Source organism: Tupaia chinensis, unplaced genomic scaffold (assembly GCF_000334495.1).
Source record: "Tupaia chinensis unplaced genomic scaffold, TupChi_1.0 Scaffold000511_1, whole genome shotgun sequence".
Taxonomy (NCBI): domain Eukaryota; kingdom Metazoa; phylum Chordata; class Mammalia; order Scandentia; family Tupaiidae; genus Tupaia; species Tupaia belangeri.
The window spans coordinates 2,467,710-2,489,764 of NW_006160024.1; the positions used below are offsets into that span (position 1 = coordinate 2,467,710).

The 22,055-nt window shown below is 42.4% G+C and overlaps 1 protein-coding gene across 3 annotated transcripts; it reads left to right on the top strand.

The window, feature by feature from the left end:
• The first annotated feature begins 42 nt into the window (after window positions 1-42).
• On the top strand, window positions 43-16,644 carry SLC20A1 (solute carrier family 20 member 1). 3 transcript variants are annotated; one of them, XM_006156654.3, is made up of 10 exons: window positions 59-691; window positions 859-999; window positions 1,192-1,277; window positions 7,139-7,235; window positions 9,827-9,946; window positions 12,202-12,471; window positions 12,579-13,137; window positions 13,639-13,824; window positions 14,365-14,449; window positions 15,675-16,644. In XM_006156654.3, the coding sequence occupies exons 1-10, from the start codon at window positions 352-354 to the stop codon at window positions 15,834-15,836; spliced, it is 2,046 nt and encodes a 681-aa protein (XP_006156716.1). In that variant the 5' UTR covers window positions 59-351; the 3' UTR covers window positions 15,837-16,644. The 3 variants fall into 3 exon arrangements, with proteins under 3 accessions (XP_006156717.1, XP_006156716.1, XP_027630800.1); XM_027774999.1 differs by lacking the exons at window positions 59-691; window positions 859-999; window positions 1,192-1,277; window positions 7,139-7,235 and adding an exon at window positions 7,355-7,384; XM_006156655.3 differs by lacking the exons at window positions 9,827-9,946; window positions 12,202-12,471; window positions 12,579-13,137; ... (1 more) ...; window positions 14,365-14,449; window positions 15,675-16,644 and adding an exon at window positions 7,326-7,393 and having other exon boundaries at window positions 43-691.
• Window positions 16,645-22,055: the final 5,411 nt, after the last annotated feature.

Here is a 22,055-nt window from a genome sequence, read left to right on the forward strand (position 1 = left end):
TGGGCGGAGGGCCGGGCCGGTGCGGGGCCGGCTGGCCTGCAGGGCTGCGCCGCTATTGTTGTTTTCTCCCCATTCACCCAGGATGAACTTGCGTCCTTTCTCTTCCCCGCCATGGAATTCTGCTCCGTGCTTTTAGCCCTCCAGAGCCAAAGAAACCCCAGACAACAGACGCCCATACGCAGCGTATAGCAGTAACTCCCCAGCTCGGTTTCTGTGCCGTGGTTTACAGTATTTAATTTTATATAATATATATTATTTATTATAGCATTTTTGATACCTCATATTCTGTTTACACATCTTGAAAGCCGCGCAGTAATTCTCTTGTTAATTAAAAACAACCACTACTGTAGAATGGCATCTACCGTAGCAACGCTGATGATCACCAGTACTATCGCTGCTACTGCTGCTTCTAGTTCACCGAACCACCTATGGATGCTCATCCTGGGCTTCGTTATTGCATTTGTCTTGGCATTCTCTGTGGGAGCCAATGATGTAGCAAATTCGTTTGGTACAGCTGTGGGCTCAGGTGTAGTGACCCTCAAGCAAGCCTGCATCCTAGCTAGCATCTTTGAAACCGTGGGCTCGGTCTTACTGGGGGCCAAAGTGAGCGAAACTATCAGGAAGGGCCTGATTGACGTGGAGATATACAACTCGACGGACCTGATGGCCGGCTCAGTCAGTGCTATGTTTGGTAAGTTTCTTGTTGGTTTTTATTTATTTTATGTGTTGTCCTCTTAGTGGTGGGTGAGCAGATTTGTATCATGAGTGGTTCCATAATCTGTACCTTCTGGATTATTTTCTTTGGAATGCATTGCTTACATAATGGAATTTACTTAATTAAACTTGATTGTGTTCCAGGCTCTGCTGTGTGGCAACTAGTGGCTTCATTTTTGAAGCTGCCCATTTCTGGGACCCATTGTATTGTTGGTGCAACCATTGGTTTTTCCCTCGTGGCACATGGGCAGAAGGGTGTCAAGTGGTCTGAGCTGATAAAAATTGGTATGTTTTAATTCTGAATGGCTTCTTAAATTTTGTCATATGTTTATTGTCAGGTTATGTATGTGGGAGAATACAGTATAAAATTGAGGGACAGACTTAAGAGTTTTAAAAATAGAGTGTAAACATGTAAGGTGTTTTTGCTCTTGATTTTCAGTAGTTGACTTTTTTTTTTTTTAATGTGTTCTATTCTAGTGATGTCTTGGTTCGTCTCTCCACTGCTGTCTGGTATTATGTCCGGAATCTTATTCTTCCTTGTTCGTGCATTCATCCTCCGTAAGGTAATCTTTTTCTCTCCCCCACTTGACTCTCATGGGGTCACACCTATTTTTATGCAAACCCAGTGGTGATCTTGCAAATGTGATTGGAGTGTGGGATGTGCAGCCTTGAAAGTTAGAAAAGTTCTTTGTTCTGTGCACTTCTTATTCATTGTGTAGTTCTCTGAAAGAAGTGAGTTTTTAATACTCTAGAGGACGTTTAGGGAGGAAAATTGAATGAGTGTGTCAAGAAGCAGAAGAGACTGGGAATAAAAAAGTAAAGGAAATTTAGTTAGGGTAGTTTTATCTAGCTATATACAGATCACTGCTTTATCTAAACCACTGTTCTGGTCAGACCATTTTGAGTCGGAAGTCTGGGGTTCAACAAGTAACAATATCTCTTTTGGCTTTTTCTTTATTTCTTTGGCTTTTTTTCTTTTTTTTTGTGAGAGAGAAACGGACGTCCAGCTGGTCCTGCTATGCTGTGATCTTCCCTGGAACTTCCCAGTCTGCCATGATAGACTGGGAATCTGGGGACCAGCAGATGACTTAAGGGTTATGTCGCTGAACTCCCACGTAGTCAACTGAGGTTTGAGTCCTGGATCGGTCAGTTTATATTCATGCTGGACGCATGGGCATGTGTGCCCAAAATTTTGTGAGAAGTGAGGAGAAGGGATTGTGGCATTGACCATTTTCCCTGGAGGGTGATTTCTCTCGCTCGCTTGCTTGCTCACTTGCTCGCTCGCTTGCTCTGGCAAGCACACGCACCATATAGCAGATATCTCTCCTAAAAGGAAAGATTGGGAATCTGACACTGGGCCTTCCTGTTTGGCTTCAGCATCAGACCAGTCACCAATCACTGACTGGGGTGTGTGTGCACACCAGAGAGAGATGGGGGTGGAGGGTGGTGGGGGATGAAGAGTCACTCTCCAGGGGAGATGACCATGCCACAATCTCTTCTCCACTCCTCCTTTTTGGGTATGTACGTGCATATATGAGTCTCAAGCTACCAGGTCTGGGACTGTGAAGCCAGTCATGTGGGATCCAATGCCCCAACTTCCATGTCATCTTTTGGCCCTGCATGTGATTCTGTTTAAGTGCCAGTTAAATTGGTCTCAACAGTATTGTCATAACTACGTTATAACCTTCTAGATGAGAATTTTACCTTCCACAGAGGCTTGACTTCAGTTTCTCAGAGTAGGTAAAAAGAACTAGTTGAGGTAGTTTTTTCCTTTTTCCTCCCTACCCCGTAGGAAGAATCAAGGAGACCTTTAATTTCCTGTCCACTTGAAAATCCCTTTTGTGGGACCCTATAGCATTTCTTTTATCAAGAAGTCTGATGCTGGCCCCAAAATAAATGTAGACAACAAGGGATTATGTTTATATTGGACAGAGTTACAGTAAGAATCGATGTATTTTTCTCAGGAAACAAAGTTGTCCTTTTTCTAAGGCAAGTGGCTCTTAACGGTCCATTGTAATATTTAAAAAAATGCCCCTGTACAGTAGAAATCTGAGTGAAGGGAGATAGGTGGCTTAGTCCCTAGAGGTAAGAATGTATTCAGACTTACTTGTTTGGTCTAGTTTTAAGTTTCTCTAGGGAAGGATTTATGCCTCTTCTGTAGAAATTTGTGACTAGTGAAGTGATTCACTAATCACTATTCCCCAAAGCCTGACTGTGGCAGAACATACAGTTTAACACTTTTTTTTATATATAGATTTTTTTTTTTTTTTTTTTTTTTTTTTGTCATCAGGCACATGTACGCGCCAGAGAGAGAGAGAGAGAAATCTCGCCCTAGGGGAGGTGGCCAGACCACAATTCCTTCTCCATTCTCCTCTCAAGATTTTGGGCATGCACCTGCACTCGGCATGTTTTTCAGGTCACCAGGTCCAGGACTTGAACCCACAGGTTTAGCTATGTGGGATCTAGCGCCTTAATCTCTATGCCATCTGCTTTCCAGCAGCTTAGCACTTAAAACAATTTTTTTTTTCTTTTTAAAAATATTTGCCACGGGGCACATGCTCTTGCCAGAAACAGACAGAAAGTGAGGGATCATTTCTTCCCCCATGTGGGATGGTCATGCCACAATCCCTTCTCTGTTTTCTTTCCAGAATTTTGGGAATGCACACACACACACGCCCGGCGTGTTTTCGAGCCTCTAGGGTTTGGGACTCGAATTGTGCTGTTGACCACGTGGGATCCAGCCACCTTAACCATCATCCCACTGGCTAGCCATAATATTTCAAATCTTAAAACTATGTTGTATAGGTTGATAGAATCTGTACAAGAGTAAATAGTTAATGTTAACCAAGTTTGTTTTATTCAGTAACAAAATGTCAACACCTACCTTTCCACTGCCCACACGGTAGTGTATGATAGTGAGGGGAGTACTTGGAGGCTTGCCAGTAGTCATGGACCAGATGTTTCAGTGTTCTTAGTGCCCTGTGTCCTGCTACATAGTAGAGAATCTGAAGCATTACTGGGTCTCCTGTGCAGGATTCCTGCTTTTTAAAGGTTTATACTTTGTTGATTATTGGGAAGCAGATTGTTCTGATCCTGGAGAGGCTTCATTGGTCTCACCTGCACACAAAGGAGGTGGGGAAATGGTATGCTCTGGAGTACAAAGAGGGATTTTCAGGTACCCAGAACCTTTCATTTTAGGAATGCATGCCAGGTATTTTTATCTTCAGGTGTCTTATTGAGAGCTTAAGTTAGACATACTAGCTTGTTTCTTAACCATGTACCTACACTTTTTTAAAAAGTTTCTTCCACGAGTGACAGAAGAAAGGTCCATATCCTCTCCCCAGTTTCCCAACCAGTCAGGATCAGGAGTGCTTAGGCACTTACTTAGTTGGAATGTTCAGGGTGACCTGGGATCCAAACTCAGGCCTCTTCTGTGACTCCAGCATCCTACAGCAGTGCCCTGCTGCCTGCACAACTGCAGCTAGCCCCCCTGCCTCCGTAATTTTTTATTTTCTGATTTTTTTTTCCCCCCAAGGGTGTTGGTAATCTAGTAGGAAGAGGCAGAATGTAGGTGAGTGCTTCCTCATAAGGACTGCGGCTTTAAACAGAAGAATTAGGGGAAGGGAAATGGTTTCCTGTTGAATACTTAAAGTCTAGTAAAAGAAAATGGGGCCTTCAGCATTCTCCCATTTGTTTGGAATTACAGTAAATGTATCTGTTAATAGGCTATCTTCCCTTTTTTTAGACAAAACTTTGGGGGACATCCAATGTATAAAAAACTGCTCTGGTGAATATGGGGTATTTGAAGACCTCTTCCATCTCACGTAACTGTTACCATTCACATTGTTTCCAGGTGAAGGGTTGGTTGAGTGTGATGAGGATAGATCATGGTGACAGCAGTTATTTTCATAAAAGTCATTGGCTCTCATTTCCTCTTGGGAGCAACTGGGAGGAGGCTGGAGAGGAAGTGAAAGGGAGAAACCTTTTAGCCTTCTGTTTTTCTAGATTCTCAGGAATTTTGTCCCCCTTTTTTTTGAAACCACAAGTATATATTTCATAATAAACTACAGTAGTAGTGGGCTTCATTCCCTAGCTCATACCTACCTACCTTCCTACTGTTTGCTTACCTCAGGAAATACTTAAGTAGACTTTAAGGAAAAATAAGCACATGGGCTTCTTTGTAATTATCAACAGTCAATTACAGTTTGGTTTGTGGGTATTGTATTACCAAATAGCCTTTGAAAATCTGTTAAGTATTCCCCACACAGTTCCTATAGAAACTAATAGGTTTTCATCTGGGAGTGGGGAGTATCTTAGTTTTATTTTTTTTTTTTTTAAGAATTTTCTGGGACCGGCAGTTGGCGTAATGGCTGTGTTGCTAGACTCCCATGTTGTTGACTGCAGTTAAAGTCTTGGACCTGGGGGCTTAAACTCAGGCCGGGTGCTTGTGTGTGCATGCCCAGGATCCCGAAAGGAGAATGGTGAAGGGATTGCAGTGTGGCCATCCCCCACGGGGTGATTTTTCACTTTCTGTCTCTCTGACTCTCACTGTCTGTCTGGCGAGCGCACATACCCTATAGCAAAAACCTCTGGAAAAAAAAAGAATTTTCTTAAAAACTTTGGATAGTCCTTAGAAAAATGTACACCTCAGATTCATAATATTGTTGTCCCTAGTTTTTCGAGGATGTTTGTAGATTCTGTTGGCTGTTGTGTTAGCCTTGGCTGTTTTGTTATCTTGTTAGCATTCTTTTAAACAATGGATAAGAGTTAAAATTGTGATTTCATTACGGGCCCATGACCACTGATTTGGAATGGCACCCTGACTCCATGCACGCCTCTGTGAGACTTCTCTTTCATTGATCTTAAGCCCTACCTCCTGGTTAATTTTTTTTTTTTTTTTTAAGAGAGATTTTTGCTGTAGTGCATGAGTGCTCGCTGGAAAGATAGATGGAGACAGAAAGCAAAAGACCACCCTCCTGGGGGATGGCCACGCCACAATCCCTTCTCCTCCTGAGACTTTGGGCACACATGCACTTGCTCCTGGTGTGAGTTTGAAGCCACTGGGTATGGGACTCAGACAGCAGTCCATTGTGTGGAAGTCCAGTGACACAACCACTATGCCATCTGCTGGTCCCCCTCTTGGTTAATTCTTTTTAAAAAAAAAAAAAATTTATTTAATTTTATTTATTTTATTTTGACCAGGTTAGGGGGTTGGGTGAGAAAGCAAGCCACCACATCCGGGACTTGAACCACGGTCGGCCATCTGGGAGTCCAATGCTCTTAACCACCATGCCACCTCTTTTGAAATTCTTATCAGAAGCGTTAAAGTCACTTTTGGATCTTTATTTCTTGTCTCTTTTCCAAGATTTTTCTGTTGTAATTTTTTTTTTTTTTTTTTTCTGGAGAGATTTTTCACGATAGGGCGCGTGCGCTTGCCAGACAGACAGAGAGAGACATTAGAGACAGAAAGCGACAAATCGCCCCCCAGGGAGGATGCTCATGCCGCAATCCCTTCTCCTCCATTCTCCTCTTGGGATCTTGGGCACGCATGCACACGCGCCTGGCGTGAGTTTTTAAGCCACCGGGTTCAGGACACGAACCGCGGTCGACTACGTGGGAGTCCAGCGACATAGCCATTACGCTAACTGCTGGTTCCCTGTTGTAATTTTGATAACACTAAACGTTTAGTCAAACACTTTAAAGTTTAGCCTTCCTGTATATTTATTCAGATCTGTCCTCCCATTCTTGAAGTGTTGGACTTGGGTGTTTTCCTGTAGCATCGGTACACATTAACTGTAAGTCAGACTCATCATTTCAGTCATACTGGCCTAACTGCCATCATTTCAACATTGCGTTTTTGGCTCAGGGCCTTTGCACTTACTGATAAGCTCTGCCTGGAACATTCTCCCTCCAAATAGCCAGGTGGTTTTCTCTTTTTCTACTCCTAGTAGTGATTATAAGTAGCCTTGTTATTAAAAATAGCAGAAAACTGGGCCAGAAGGTGGTGTGCTGGTTAAAGTGGCTGGATCCTACATGGCTTTCTGCAAGTTCTGAACATGCCAGGAGCGTGTGCATATGTGCCCAAGTTCCTGAGAGGAGAATGAAGAAGGGATTGTAGCATGGCCATCCATCCATTCTCACTTTCTCTCTTTCTTCCTCTTTGGTGAGAGCTTATGTCTTAAAGCAAGTTAAAAAAAGAAAAAAAAAAAGAGTAGTAATAGTAAAAATAAAGAGCATAAAACCAAACCGGAACAGCAAAACCTTCAGGTAGAGTTAGCCTTCGTAGAGAAACCTGAGGAACAGATGCAGGAAAAACCCAGCTGGCTCTGGAGACTACAATAAAGAATTTTTGGTACCTCCAAGGTTCTGTGTAGATGGATTAACTTTTAGCTTTTAAGATATTAATCTTAGTTATGTTTTACAGGCAGATCCAGTTCCTAATGGTTTGCGAGCTTTGCCAGTTTTCTATGCCTGCACAATTGGAATAAACTTCTTTTCCATCATGTATACTGGAGCACCGTGTAAGTACATACTAAAATATTTAAATGTGAATTTAAAGTTGTTTACAAAACTTGCATTAAATGCCCAATTTACCCCTTTTTGCTTTTCAGGGCTGAAATCTCCTAGAAGGTGGCTGGCCTGCGCCCATTTCAGAAGGCTGCAGGCTAGTGTATGCTGAGTTAACCTAGATAGTTTTTCAACCAAAGAGACCTGCTCAGATTCTAAATCACTACAGACCTTTCCTCTTTAGTCTTCACAGGATCCACCGATAATATCTTCTTCCTTTTATTCTATCTATGCTAAAAATACTGGAATTGATACCTCAACTACTGAAGAGTCATTAGCTATATCTGGTCTTCAATAATCAGTCGTTTAGGACTGGTTTGCTGAATATTATTTTTCTCTCCCAAATGGAGCTACTTTTGCTTCTAAGTACTAAATTTACTCCCCTGAATCTGCTTGAATGAGAAGAATTGGCATGTTTAACACCTGGCCTAAGTGCACTTGGAAGAAGAATTCATGCAGCTTACAGGAAAAAATAATTTGTGAGAATATAAACAGTGAAATGTTGGGACTAAGGCAAGGCACGGATTAAATTATGGCACTCTGTTTAATCTGCGACTACACAAGATGGGTAACTTGTTACCTCGTTAGTCAGGGCAGTGCAGTGTCGGTGTATAGGCTCATTTGGCTTGATGGCCGTGACTGCAGAGTCAGTGACTTGATCTGTTGACTGTGACTCACTGGAAGAAATTGTGCATTGCTGCTCAGGACTCACATGCATGTTCGTGTTCACATATATGGGGGGGGCACATGAAGAGTGTCATGAAGCCATTGCTGTGTGCCATGCACTTATGTTTTCAAATAGGCTTTTTAGTTTTTTTAATACTCACTTGTGGCCCACTAAATTGATTTCATTTCTGGGTAATGGATTGTGACTTGTTTCTTAAAACTTCTCTGAAGTAGTAAGTCACTGAGCAAAATTGGAATTGGCTACATATTTTTAACCTTGTCTTTATTTTTAACCTTGGGATAATCAGGAAACAGACAACTTGATGAGGATATTGATCTTACTTAGGGGGTTCCTAGACTCTACCAGGTGGTGAAAAGCTTATATGTTGAGTTTCCTTCCTTTGTAAATTGAGTTTATACTAACCTAAAAGCCTTCCCCGAGGCTCTGAGCACTCATGGTTTCTGTGGCAGCAGCAAAGCTCATAGTTAAATGAAATTAGAAACTTCATTTTTGAAAACAGGAACTTTGATATTTTTGTTCTGCCTTAAGGAATCATTTATAAGAATATCCAGTCGCATGTCCCCTGTTAACCTGGAACATAGACAAACTTGTGATAAGGATTATCTTCATATATATATATTAGTTTGTGTGATATGTATGTGATCAAATTTTAAAGCAGAAAACTATAGTTTTTAGAACATTCGTTCAGAGGGCACATGCACTCACAGGTTGAAGTGAGAATGCACCTCCCCTCCCAAAGGGGGCATGGTCATGCTGCAGCTTCTTGCAGTTCTCCATCCTTTTGAGATTTGGGGCATGACAGGATATCTAGTGTGTTTTCTCAAGCCTCAGGGGCCTTGATTTGAACTGCATGATTAACCATGTGGGATCCGGCTCCCTTAACTCTGCCATGGGACCAGCCCATAGAGGACTGTAATTTCGAAGAGATCTCAATTTATATCTGATTTTTAAAGATGAGTAATTGCTGGGGGCAATAGAATTTCCAACTTATAAGTAGTATCTAGTTAAAATAAAGCACAAGTAACTGAACTTGTTGGGTAAACTGCAGACCATTGTAACAGCTTTTGTAAGACTTAGACGTAAGTGGGGTAGCGGAGTGTTTTGCTTTTGTTCTTGGCACGTGACAAGCAGATGGCGACTAGTATTGCTGATCCTTGAGCCATGTGAAAAGTATTGGTAGACAGGTCTTTTTGAGATCTGGCTTATTTGCCTCAATTAGTAAAATTATTGCTAAACTTTCTCTTTGTGAAAGATAAAAACTGTTTAAGCTGTTCTTTAAACTTAACTTTTAGTAAATAATATCCCTGCTTTCTGTATCTTAGTTTTAAACTGTTTTAAAGAGGTAGTCTTGTTAAAGGATTTTAGTGACATGGAGCAATGGATGTAATAACTTCACAGAGAATTATATTAGCATGGCAAATGTAATTGCTGGGGCACCTTTTTTTTTTTTTTAACGATAAGTCTCTGTGTGCAAATGTACTATATGGCAGGTAAGATCAGGAGCTGGGGTGGGGGTGCTTTTCTCTCCATAGCAAGTTTAGATTTTCAGAGAATTGTGATCCTTACTGTCTTCTAAAGTGAACTGAAAAGGCTAATATGTGAGAAAGTCTAGGCTAGTTGAACCTAACAAATGTTTAGGTGGGCCATGTTGGTGTGCGTTTAAGATGAATATTGACTTTTCCTCCCTGGTTTGTATTGCTGCTAGTGCAGTAAACTCCATACAGTCAGAGCTGGCAGCAGATGTCGGGGGTGATGGGTAGCTTGGGGAACCCTTCAGAGTCCCCAGAGGAGGGTTTACACATTATTGCAGGGGGCTTTCGCCCTGGGGTTTTCAAGATGCACCATTTTATCTCCTAGTGCTGGGCTTTGACAAACTTCCTCTGTGGGGTACCATCCTCATCTCGGTGGGATGTGCAGTTTTCTGTGCCCTTATCGTCTGGTTCTTTGTATGTCCCAGGATGAAGAGAAAAATTGAACGTAAGTAATGCCTTGTAGCAGCTAAGTTTAACTTGTAATGTTGTGCTTATTCTTGCTTGTCCACCTGTAAAACCGCTATTTAGAAAGACTGGCAAAGTAAGAGATTTTTAAAATGAAATTTGAGTATATGAGTTTCTTATACATGGACTTAAATGACCTCAGATGAAGTTTACAAGAATATTCTTTATGTGCTTTGGTCAGTTGCCAGTGATGTGATAAATAAGGAAAACATAGCCTACATTAATTTGGAAGTATGAGGATATCTTATTGAAAAATAAGGGGGGGTAGATATAAAATATCTTTTGGGGAAATATTTGCCTCAACTAGTTGTGTGTTTAATTTCACATTTAGACAAAGCTAGGTCTAATGTGTATATTCGACCTTAGCTATACATATACTATATATGTACTGTACACTTTTTTTTTTTTTTAAATTGCTGAAGCTAAGAAAAAGTACTCCCTAATGGAGTATGGTTCATGTTGCAATCCTTTTTCCTCCATTTTTCCATCCTAGGAGCAAGGATTTGGGGCTTTACACGCACACATGCTGGGCATATTTTTCAAGCCATCAGGGCCTAGATTCAAACCGTGGTTGACCATATGGGATACTCCTTATGCATGGTGCTTAACCGCTGCGCACGGGGGCAGTCCATGTACACATATGGTATTAGATATAACACATACTGTACAGGGCAGACACACATACAAATACGCATTGTATTTGTGTTCGGATTATAGCACATTCTAAAAGTAAACATTTTCAAGTGTTAAGTGAAGGAATTGTTGGGACTGTTACATGTTAGCATAGTATAATTAAATACCAAGTAAGATCTTGTATTTCTCTTTTTTTGTGGCTAAGGTATTTTTTAAAAATTATCTTTTATCCTTTTTATCTGTGCAAATATGAGGTTAGATTAAATTCATTCTTTAGAAGCTGAGCACTGCACAGACCGCAGTAGCATTTGGAAGAATGCTGTGTCACCACAGCTGATCCAGGGAGCCTGCGAGAGGCTCTGCTGGTCTGGCTGTGCCGAGGGCACAGTGGGAACGAGGCTTTCAGGACTTGCTGCCCTCCTTTTTCTCTCTGTCTGGGAAAAGATTAGATGAATCTTGCTTTAATGTGGGTAGTTTGTCTGAGGTGACTGGGCAGGTCAACATACTGAGCACTAGCTTGAGAGGCAGAAAATACTCCTGGCTGGTCATGAACCTTAGAACCATCAGGCATATCTTTTTGTTTTATAGGAGTGGAAATTAAAAGTCATCTTTAGGGGACCAGCAGTCAGCGTAATGGCTATGTCGCTGGACTCCCATGTAGTCGACTGTGGTTCAGATCCCAGACCCGGTTGCTTAAACTCAGGCCAGGTGTGCGTGCGTGCCCAAGATCCTGAGAGGAGATTGTAGGAGAAGGAATTGCGGCATGGCCATCCTCCCTGGGGGGTGATTTCTCGCTTTCTGTCTGTCTCTGTCTTCCTGGGGGAGCGCATGTGCCCTATAGCAAAAAAACCTCTCCAAAATAAAAAAAAGTCATCTTTAGTTGCCTACATTTGCAATTAAATATTTGCTTGAACTCCTGGACTTAAGTTTAGGACACTGCTTTCTTATTTTAGTTAGCCAGAGGGTGCATGCACTTGCCAGGGAGAGATAGGAAGTGAGAAAGCAGCCATCACAACGAATGGTCAAGTCCCACTCCCTTCTCCATCTCCCTATTTCGAGATTTGAGTGCGTGCACACGTGCCCAGTGTGTTTCTCAAGCCATCAAGTCTAGGACTTGTAATAGTGCAGTCTGTCTGTCAGATCCAGCTGCCTTAATCACTACACTGTGGACTGGCTTGAGATTTTTTTTTTTTAAAGAACATAAATTAGGTACAGTTTGTATTTCAGCCCTTTATCAGTCCCATGCTTGACCAACCTTTCACTAGAGTGAGTTGACAGGGAGCCAAGAAACATTTTTACTTTTGTAAAGGGTTGTAAAAATAGGTAACATAGCCCACAAAAAACAAAATATTTCCCAGCTGGGCCTTCACAGAAAAAGTTTGTGAACCCTTAGAGGATTTCTGCATTCCTGGTTTGTTCCCATGTGAGAGATACGTTGCTGGCAAGTATAAAACCAGCAGGAAAATTACCCAGAATTTTAGTTGAAGACCACATATGCTCTTATTTTGAGGTGGATTTTTGGGGTAGGAGAAAAAGGGGGCAATAGGGAATAAGGTATAATATTGTCAAAAACAAAACAAAAAAAAACCTTTTTTCCTCCAGGAGAGATAAAATCCAGTCCTTCAGAAAGTCCTTTAATGGAAAAAAAGAATAGCTTGAAAGAAGACCATGAAGAAACAAAGTTGTCCCTCAGTGATAATGAAAGCAGGAGTCCTATTTCTGAGGTAGGGTCTGCCACTGCACCGCTCCGGGCTGTGGTGGAAGAGAGGACTGTCTCATTCAAACTTGGAGACTTGGAGGAAGCTCCAGAGCGAGAGAGGCTCCCCAGCATTGACCTGAAAGAGGAAACCAACATAGATGGCTCCATGAATGGTGAGTCAGTCCCTGGAGTTCTGCTTGGTATCTGAAGGGCTGAGGAGGCTGGCTCTTTTAGAATCGATGCCCTTTGTATTGAAGGCTACCTTTTTGGTCTTGGCTAGGTGCAGTGCAGTTACCTAATGGGAACCTTGTTCAGTTTAATCAAGTCGTCAGCAACCAGATCAACTCCAGTGGCCACTATCAGTATCATACCGTGCACAAAGATTCTGGCTTGTACAAAGAGCTGCTCCATAAACTGCATCTTGCCAAGGTGGGAGACTGCATGGGAGACTCTGGCGACAAACCTTTGAGGCGCAATAACAGCTATACATCCTACACCATGGCAATATGTGGCATGCCTTTGGATTCATTCCGTGCCAAAGAAGGTGAACAGAAGGGTGAAGAAATGGAGAAGCTGACATGGCCCACCGCAGACACCAAGAAGCGAATCCGAATGGACAGTTACACCAGTTACTGCAATGCTGTGTCTGACCTTCACTCGGCCTCTGAGATAGACATGAGTGTCAAGGCAGAGATGGGTCTGGGAGACAGAAAAGGAAGTAACGGCTCTTTAGAAGAATGGTACGACCAGGACAAGCCTGAAGTCTCTCTCCTATTCCAATTCCTGCAAATCCTCACAGCCTGCTTTGGGTCATTTGCCCACGGTGGCAATGACGTCAGGTCAGTTGACTTGAATCTTGGCATTACAGACTATTTTTAAATCAGCTTATCTTTTTATAGTCCTGTACTTGTGGTAGTGGTACTCATACCATGAGCAGGACAGAGATGAGAAAAGAAAGGATGAGAAAATAGCAGTTATTGACTTGATAAGTAACACAATAAAATCTCACTGTTTCTGTAGTTGATAAATATAAACCAGTTTCTTGCACAGAGAAGCCTTTTGTCTATCACTACAGAATCTAGTTCTTATAGTAGTAAATTGTGGGGTTTCAGTTACTACCCTGCAGAATGACTCTAGGGCCTAACTTTAGTTGTGTGGTTTGTAAGCTGTTCATCGGAGCCAAAGAATGTTCTCTTCTGTTGTGTATGTTGGGGAGTTGTTTATAGGTGTGTTTGCTAAATGAGCTTGAAGCTATTCCTTAGATAACCTAGTAAGTCACTTAATAAACTGAACCTTAGTAGCTCTGCCTGAAAAGTCATCTTTGCCCTCTTTTCTTGCAGCAATGCCATCGGTCCTCTGGTTGCTTTATATCTGGTTTATGACAGAGGAGAAGTTTCTTCAAAAGTGGCAACACGAATTTGGCTTTTACTTTATGGTGGTGTTGGTATCTGTACTGGTCTGTGGGTATGGGGAAGAAGAGTTATCCAGACCATGGGAAAGGACCTGACACCAATCACACCCTCCAGGTGAGTGCGGAAATTAGTGGCTAACGCTCATTCTCTTAAAGAGATAATACTGTATAATGCTGACATTCGAATATCTTGAATTAAAATAACTAAGTTGGTATAGTTCTCATTGTTGTGTAAACTTTTTAGGTTTTATTTATTTAATTTTGGGGGGCACTTAAACAGACGTTTACACATTCAGTTCCAGAGGTCTCTTAAAATATCTTATGAGAAAGGTATGTGTGCTGAGAATGAATAACTAGGTATATTTTGCTTATATTTGTCTTTACTTTCAGCTAAGGCTGATGTTTATCAAATTTTTGAAAATTAAAGTGCATAATGGGCTTCCAGAAGAACTTAAAATTTCAAATGTTAGAGAATAGGGAAAGGAAGAGTCTCATTTTCTGATTTTAAAGTAGATTTCAGGAGTTGTAGCAAATCAAGATCTCTGGACGTTTTGTCACTCAGTGGAACGAAGCAGGTTTTTGTTAATTTGAAGTAGTGTGAGCTTATCCAAAAAAATCAAGCTAAATTCTTGACAAGAATCTTTTTGTGTCTTAGTGGCTTCAGTATTGAACTGGCATCTGCCCTCACTGTGGTAATTGCTTCAAATATTGGCCTTCCCATCAGTACAACACATTGTAAAGTAAGTGTAATTATATGCAGTGTTTACCTTCTGAATGGTTCTAGTAATACGTAAGGTTTTTAATTTTACTTCTCTGGTACTTTGATTTAGAAAGTTTGTTCAGTTGAGTCTTAAAGAATTCACAAGTTTAGAAGTGACTACAAGAATAAAGGCTTACATTTTATAAATTCTTGTGCCTGTTCTGATTTGTAAGCATTAAAGTACATATTCTCTTCAGAAGATGGGAAAGTTCCTTAATGTAGACCGTGCTATGATTTCTGGCTACTAACCTTTTTCTTTGTTACTTAATCTTTCATTACAATTGCTTTTTAATTTTTTTGTTTGTTTGTTTAATCTCAAGAGTCATAATTTCTTTGGCCAGCCAGTGGCATGTGATTAAGGTGGCTAGAGTCCATATGACCAAGTTCATGGCTTGATTCCTGGCTCCCACAGCTTGAAAAGCATGCTGGGTACACGTGTGTGTCTCCTTGAAGGAGAAATGGAGAAGAAGGGATAGTGGTCTGGCCAGCCTCCATGGGGGGTGCTTTCTCATTTTCTCTCCTTCCTCCCCCAGCAAGTGCACATCCCCCTTAGCAAATAGGAAAAAAAAATCAAACTTTCTACTAAGCACTGTTAGGTTCTTTGTGGAAGCCATTCAGAGTAGTTTGAGTGTGTGCTAATACGCTAGCCAGCGGTGAAATTCTGGCAAGATAGGTATTTGCTTCCAGCTGTGGCTGAACCCTGATTTTAACAAGTCTCGTTGCGATGGCAGTTTATTTGCAGATAGTGTATATATTTACGACCTCTCAGGATTGAACTCCTGAGAAGCATTAAGTCTTAGGTTGTTTGAGGCCTCCTGGCCCCTCATGGAGCCTGCTGAGTCATTCTTTTTCTACCAGGATGTCTCCAGGCAGTCATAGATTAGGTAATGTCAGCCACTCCTTCAAGGATCTTTGGAAAACTTAGAACTTAATTTATGATTAGATGCAGTACATGTTCACTAAACTGCTAGCTCAAAAAGGGACGTGATGTTCTCCTATTTTACCACAATTAGCACAGATTAATAATTGCATGTTTATATTGCCTTCATCTTCTCATGAGTAAACTCAACCTGTTATAAACCAGCTTTCCTGAAAATGATCTTGTCCAGTCGTCTGAGGCTTCTTGCTTAAATAGCCTCAGGTGTCTGCTTACCAGAATGTCGTTGGCACTAGTAACCAGGTCACTTGGTCTGCTTCCCTTCTAGGTGGGCTCTGTGGTATCAGTTGGCTGGCTCCGATCCAAGAAGGCTGTTGACTGGCGACTCTTTCGCAACATTTTTATGGCCTGGTTTGTCACAGTCCCCATTTCTGGCGTCATCAGTGCTGCTATCATGGCAGTTTTCAAATTCGTCATCCTCAAAGCGTGAAGCTGTCAAAGATGAAAACTCGTGTCAATGTTTGGGACCACCTCGCTCTTTCCTGCTCCCTTGGAAGAACAATAGCAGTGTTACTGAAGACCTTACTGAAGACCGACGAGTCTTTTACAGGGAGCTGTGGGAGGGGAAGTGTTACTTGTGCTATAATTGCTTTTGTGCTAAACCTGATTTGTCTCAAAATTAGCTATGTAAAATAACCTGGTTTCCACTGGTTCCTACTGGGGTTCCCTTTCCTTTTGGGCTGTGAATTCCTGTACATATTTCTCTACTTTTTGTATCAGGCTTCAATTCCATTATGTTTAATGTTGTCGCTGAAGATAACTTGTGATTTATTTTTTTTAAAACAACCATAAAGAGCCATTTGACAGAGTGCTCTGTTTTGTGGGTTTCACCAGCTTCCGCCCTAACACAGCACAGGGATTTAACAACAAGATGTCACCGCAGCTTCCCTTTAGTCTCCTAGAGAAATAGAGCTGTTGGTACTCTGCCCTCCTGTCAGTAGTGACAGGTTCTATTGACTTATATGGGAACTTCTTGGAGGAACCCCAGGTCCTTTGGGCACAGTGAGAATTTAAGTTAGTAGTAACTTCTTTGCGAGCAATTCATTGACTATTATTGCTAAAAAAGAAGTAGGAAGAGAAAAGCCTTTTGGCAGTCTTGATTATTTCTTTAAGATTATTTCTGGCAGCGTGGGATGGATGAATGAAGTGGAATATGAAATTTGGGCAAGTTAAATGGGACAGCCTTCCATGTTCATCTGTCTACCTCTAACTGAATAAAAAAGCCTACATTTTTAGAACATTTGTTTTCATGGTTTTTATTCACATTTCAATCATTGAGGCTCCTCATAATTAGCCCTATATTGTTCTTAACAAGTGAGAGTGGCTGGTAGGTAGCGTGGTGGCTAAGGGCTCTGGACTCTGACGTGGTTGACTGCTGACTGTGGTTTGAGTCCTGGACCTGGTGGTTTGCTTTTGCTTTTTCGCGCCCCCCCCCCCACTCCCCACCTCTCACTCACTTTCCCTCTCTCACTCTGTCCCTCTCTGGTCAAGTTTAAATAAATAAATAACTAAAAAAAAAAATGAGAGCTACTATCCAACTTAAAGGTCCCTATTCCCTCTTGTTTTTTGTGATTCCAAGATACATGTGACAATACTCCCTAAGGACTTTTATAGCAATTTGGCAGTGTTTTTTGCCAGCACAGCCTAGATTTTTTTTTTTTTTTTTTGAGAGGTTTTTGCTATAGGGCACATGCGCTCGCCAGAGAGAGACATAGAAACAGAAAGTGAGAAATCACCCCCCAGGAGGGATGGTCACGCCGCAATCCCTTCTCCATTCTCCTCTCAGGGTCTTGGGCACGCACGCACATGCGCCCGGCGTGAGTTCTAAGCTACCAGGTCCAGGACGCGAACCGCAGCTGACTACGTGGGAGTCCAGCAACATAGCCATTACACTAACTGCTGGTTCCCAGCCTAGATATTTTCATGTTAGCACATAGAAAACACAAATCTCTTTCTTTTGCATAAAGCAAGGGAGTGAAGTTTTTGACAGGGACTCTCATCTTCCTGCTCCAGGGCCCAGTTAGTACAGGTGCCTTTGGAAACTGAATGCAGGCCTCCATGTGGTTTCTAGTCTCATGGGTGGTGCTACCTGTATGTCATGGCTGGGCCTCTGATTTTTTAATTTTTTATTAGATGGTGTGTATGCTCACCATAGATGGAGAACACCCTCTCCCCCCACAGTGGGAAGTAGTCTCATTGCAATTTCCTGTATTCTCCATCTTGTTGGGATTTTGGGCTAGCATACACATGTGCCCAGTGTGTTTTTCAAGCTGCTAGAGCTGGGGTTCAAACTGGTCAAACATGTGGGATCTGGTTCCTTAGCCACTAGTCTATGGGACTGGCCCCTACTCATTGTTAACAGCCGAAGTTTTCCTGTTTGGACTATTTTACTTTCTGTAGATTATTTCTAGCTTTGATGTTACAAGGAAAGTTAAAAGTGTGGGTGTTTGTGCTTGTAGAAAACGTTCTTAGTTGGGACCAGCAATTGGCGTAATGGCTATGTCGCTGAACTCCCATTTAGTCGACTGTGGTTCGTGTCCGAACCCGGGGGCTTAAACTCACACTGGGCGCATGTGCGTGCATGCCCTAGATCTCGAGAGGAGAATGGAGAAGGGATTGAGGCCTGGCCATCCCCGCTGGGGCCGGGGGGCGGGTGTGTGTGGTTTCTCCTGCTTTCTCTCTGGCCAGCGCACGCGCCCTATAGCAAAAACCTCTCAAAAAAAAAAAAAAAGTTCTTAGTCTTGGGTTCTTCAGTTATGTTGTTAACCTCTTTTACTCTTGCTTAAAACAAAGTACACTTCTTTGCAAATTAGGTTAATGGCCCCTGTTTTGAAGGTTGCAGGATGATGCTTTTGAGTTTATTAAGGTTTTAACAGCCAACTTAGGCCCCAGCCTCTCTGACACAGTAGGTAGTGTACTAGTGTACAGGTGTACAGAGCTAGGAGCCACACACCACTCCTGAGTCCCCAGATTGGTTGGCTTGAAAACACCAGGATCCTGGTGCACAGAGGACTCGAGGAAGGGGATTGTGGCATGGCCGAGTCCCTCCTTTCACCCCTTCTTTCTCACAGCACATGCTAAGTTAAAGATACAAAGCATAGAACAACTGCCTAGTCTGACCTGTGCCTGAGACAGATTAGACCACTCAGTGGGAGCATGCCATTGTGTCTGGTTAGTTGAATTATTTTGCTTAAGAACTGTCAACAAATGCTCACCATTTAACGTCCAGCACTGTACTGAGCTTATTTACATTTTCTCCTTAGGGCCTTTTGTAGTAAACTTTCCCCTTATTCTGTAGATGATGGGGAACTTTTGTACTTTCCCAGGACTGTCCCAATACTCTTATGTTAGCAGAGGAAGGACATTAGTTGCTTTCGAGGCTGGCTACTCAAAGCTTTGACTTTTGAGGAAGGATGACGCTATGTTAAAGGGCAACTGAATGTGAAGCCCTGAGCTGAGGGTTTGAGAAGAGACCCTCGACTTCTAGTGGCTTCTGTTCTTGCTGGCTGTATGACTTCACATGAGCCCAGATCCTGTGATTCAGAGCCCTGTGATTGGAGAACAGTGTCTTCGGCATTTTCCTCCTGGCTGGTGAGGACAGCTAAGAAAACAGGCCAAGGATGTGTTTCTTTCTAAAGAGCAGCTAGACCTGGGGAAGGGGAACCCTAGAGCTAGGAAGGGACCAGAGGGGATTTATTTTCACAGTTAATAATGTCTCCGAAAGAGTAGGGACATACATTGGTTAGAGCCCTATTCGCTTTTAGAAAAAGAAAGTAGGCATTAAAGACATTAGATGCTGCTTAAAGCTTTTTTTTTTTTTTTTTTTAAATTTGCTCCCTGAGAGTGGGAGGGAGACAGAAGGAAAGAGAAGGCACCCCTCATGGGGGATGGTCACACCACAGTCCCTTCTCCACTTTTACTCTTGGGATTTGGGGCATACATGCACTCACATGCCCATCAAGTTTCTCAATCTGCTAGGTTCAGAACTTGAGCTGTTCAGTCGCCATGTGGGATCCAGCAACTTAACCTCACATACTTCTTACTATTAAACAGCTAATTAATGCAGACAATGGATACAGAAGTTATCTCAATTTTTAGGGCTTATTATCTTGGGTGGGCTTTTGGGTAGGCTACGGATTCTACATCCAAAGATGTAATTTCTTTTTCATTATTTAATGTGCCAGACTTCACATGTGCTTACCAAGGGAGTGGGGGAGAGAAAGTACCTCCATAGGGGATGGCCACACTGCAAGCCCTTCTCCATTTCTCCTTTCAGGATTTTGAGCATGCATGCTCACAAACCTGGTATGTTTTTCAAGCTGCCAATTACAGGACTTGAACCACACAGTTGACCATGTGGAATCCAGCTGCCTGAACCATCATACCACTGGCTAACTCAGATGTAATTTCTTTAAGAGAGATGTGGAAGAAATCAGAGGCATCATGACAGAAAAGAACAATATTTAGTATAGCCAAAACTTAACTATGCTGCAAGTAATGCAGGATTCAAATCACATATAAACAGTTGCATTTGACTACGGGAAGATTGATGAGGCTGCTGGTTGTTTTTAAATTTGTTTGTGTGTTTACAGGTTCTCCATATATTCCCTGGGCTGCCTCAAACTCAACATCTCCCTGCTTCGGCCTCCCTAGTAGCTAGAATTACCGGCACATACCATTGCCTGGCAAGGCTGCTGTTTGAGATTCCAGACAGGCAGCCAGAGGAAGTTAGATGAACACAAACTTACCAGCATAATGAGGAAAGATTGTGATGAAGAATGCAAAAGTTCCAGAAGAAGTGGCATTAGCTAAAACTTCACATTTAAAATAACTTTAAAAGGGTTATTTCTTCTATGAGAGAGAGGTACCCCCAACAGGGTCTTCATGTCACAATCCATTCTGTTCCAGCTGGCCCAAAGTGGGCATTGAACATGTGCACCCAGGGTGCTCAGGGAAGTCTTAGGACTTAAACCAAGGACCTTTCTTGTGTGGATACAGTTATGTTACTATTGTACCACTGCCTGGCCCTGCAAACTTCACATTAAGGGACCTCTTTTTTTTTTTTTGGAGAGGTTTTTGCTATAGGGCGTGTGCGCTCGCCAGACAGGGAGAGAGAGAGAGACAGAAAGCGAGAAATCACCCCCCAGTGGGGATGGTCACGCCGCAATCCCTTCTCCATTCTCCTCCTGGGATCTTGGGCACACATGTACACGCGCCCGGCATGAGTTTTAAGCCACCGGGTCTGGGATGCGAACCGTGGTCGACTACGTGGGAGTCCAGCGACATAGCCATTACGCTAACTGCTGGTTCCCAAGGGACCTCTTAAAGATACTTCACAAAGCCCATGTCAAAGTGGGAAATATACTACTCACCCTCAATTCTCTCTTGGCTACTTCCTACTCCATAGACCCTCTGTCATACCCTTTACAAAGTAAACTTCTGGGCTAATGCTGCATGGAAGACACATGACTGATCTTGCAACGTAGGGGAAAGGATCTGGAACCTTAATTGCTATTGCTTATAAAAACATCTCATGAAGCAAAGTTCAAACTGTATTCGAGTGTAGAAGAGTATAATCAAACCCCGTGTACCATGGTACCATAGCCACCATGCTGCAACCTGGTGGTCCCTTTAGCTACTTTTTCATTGTCTGTTCAAGGCACATGGGTCTCCAATTTCTGAGCCTTTTAGCAGCAGCCAGCTTAACTTCAGCCTTTTTGGGCCTGACAAGTTTGTTTCCATCTGTTAACTTCCATGGTTTTATGGTTTTGTCTCCTCACCTGTTTGCGGTGTCTCCAATGACCCCTTACTACCATTCTGGAGATGTTCAAAGGGAGAGAAGGTAAATGTTTCAATCTCTCTCTACACAAGAATTCTTTTTTTTTTTCCTTTTTTTGGAGAGGTTTTTGCTATAGGGCGCGTGCGCTCACCAGACAGACAGACAGAAAGCAAGAAATCACCCCCAGGGAGGATGGCCATGCCGCAATCCCTTCTCCTCCATTCTCCTCTTGGGATCTTGGGCACGCACCCACACGCGCCTGGCGTGAGTTTAAGCCACCGGGTCCAGGACTCGAACCACAGTCAACTACATGGGAGTCCAGCAACATAGCCATTATGCTAACTGCTGGTGCCTACATAGGAATTCTTGACTAGCTGATATTTTGGTAGTGGTTTTATTTAAATTTATTTGTTTGTTTGTTTGTTATTTTAATTTGATCAGAGAGGGGCAGAGTAAGAGAGAGAGAGAGAGTGAGAAAGCAAGCTGCCAGGTTCAGGACTTGAACTGTGGTCGGCCATGGGGGAGTCCAGCACCCTTAACCACCACGCCACCTGCTGGCCCCTCCGTAGTGCTTTTAAAAAGTGAAAAATTTATTGTATGTTTAAATTGAAAATATTTTTGAATAATTAAGTGTAGGAAGTAGAGAATGAGAAAAATCTGCCTTGCTTTCCTCCTTTCCCAGACCCATTACTCAATGGAAACCTGTCAGTTTTTTGCCTATGCATGTGTATGTGCATATGTACTTGTGGAATCTTCTCTTTTTAAATTTTCTAGTTTTGTTTTAGGACATATGCACTTGCCAGAGAGAGACAGAAAAAGAGAGAAAGTGAGAAATCACCCGCCCCAGGAATGGATAGCCACACTGCAATC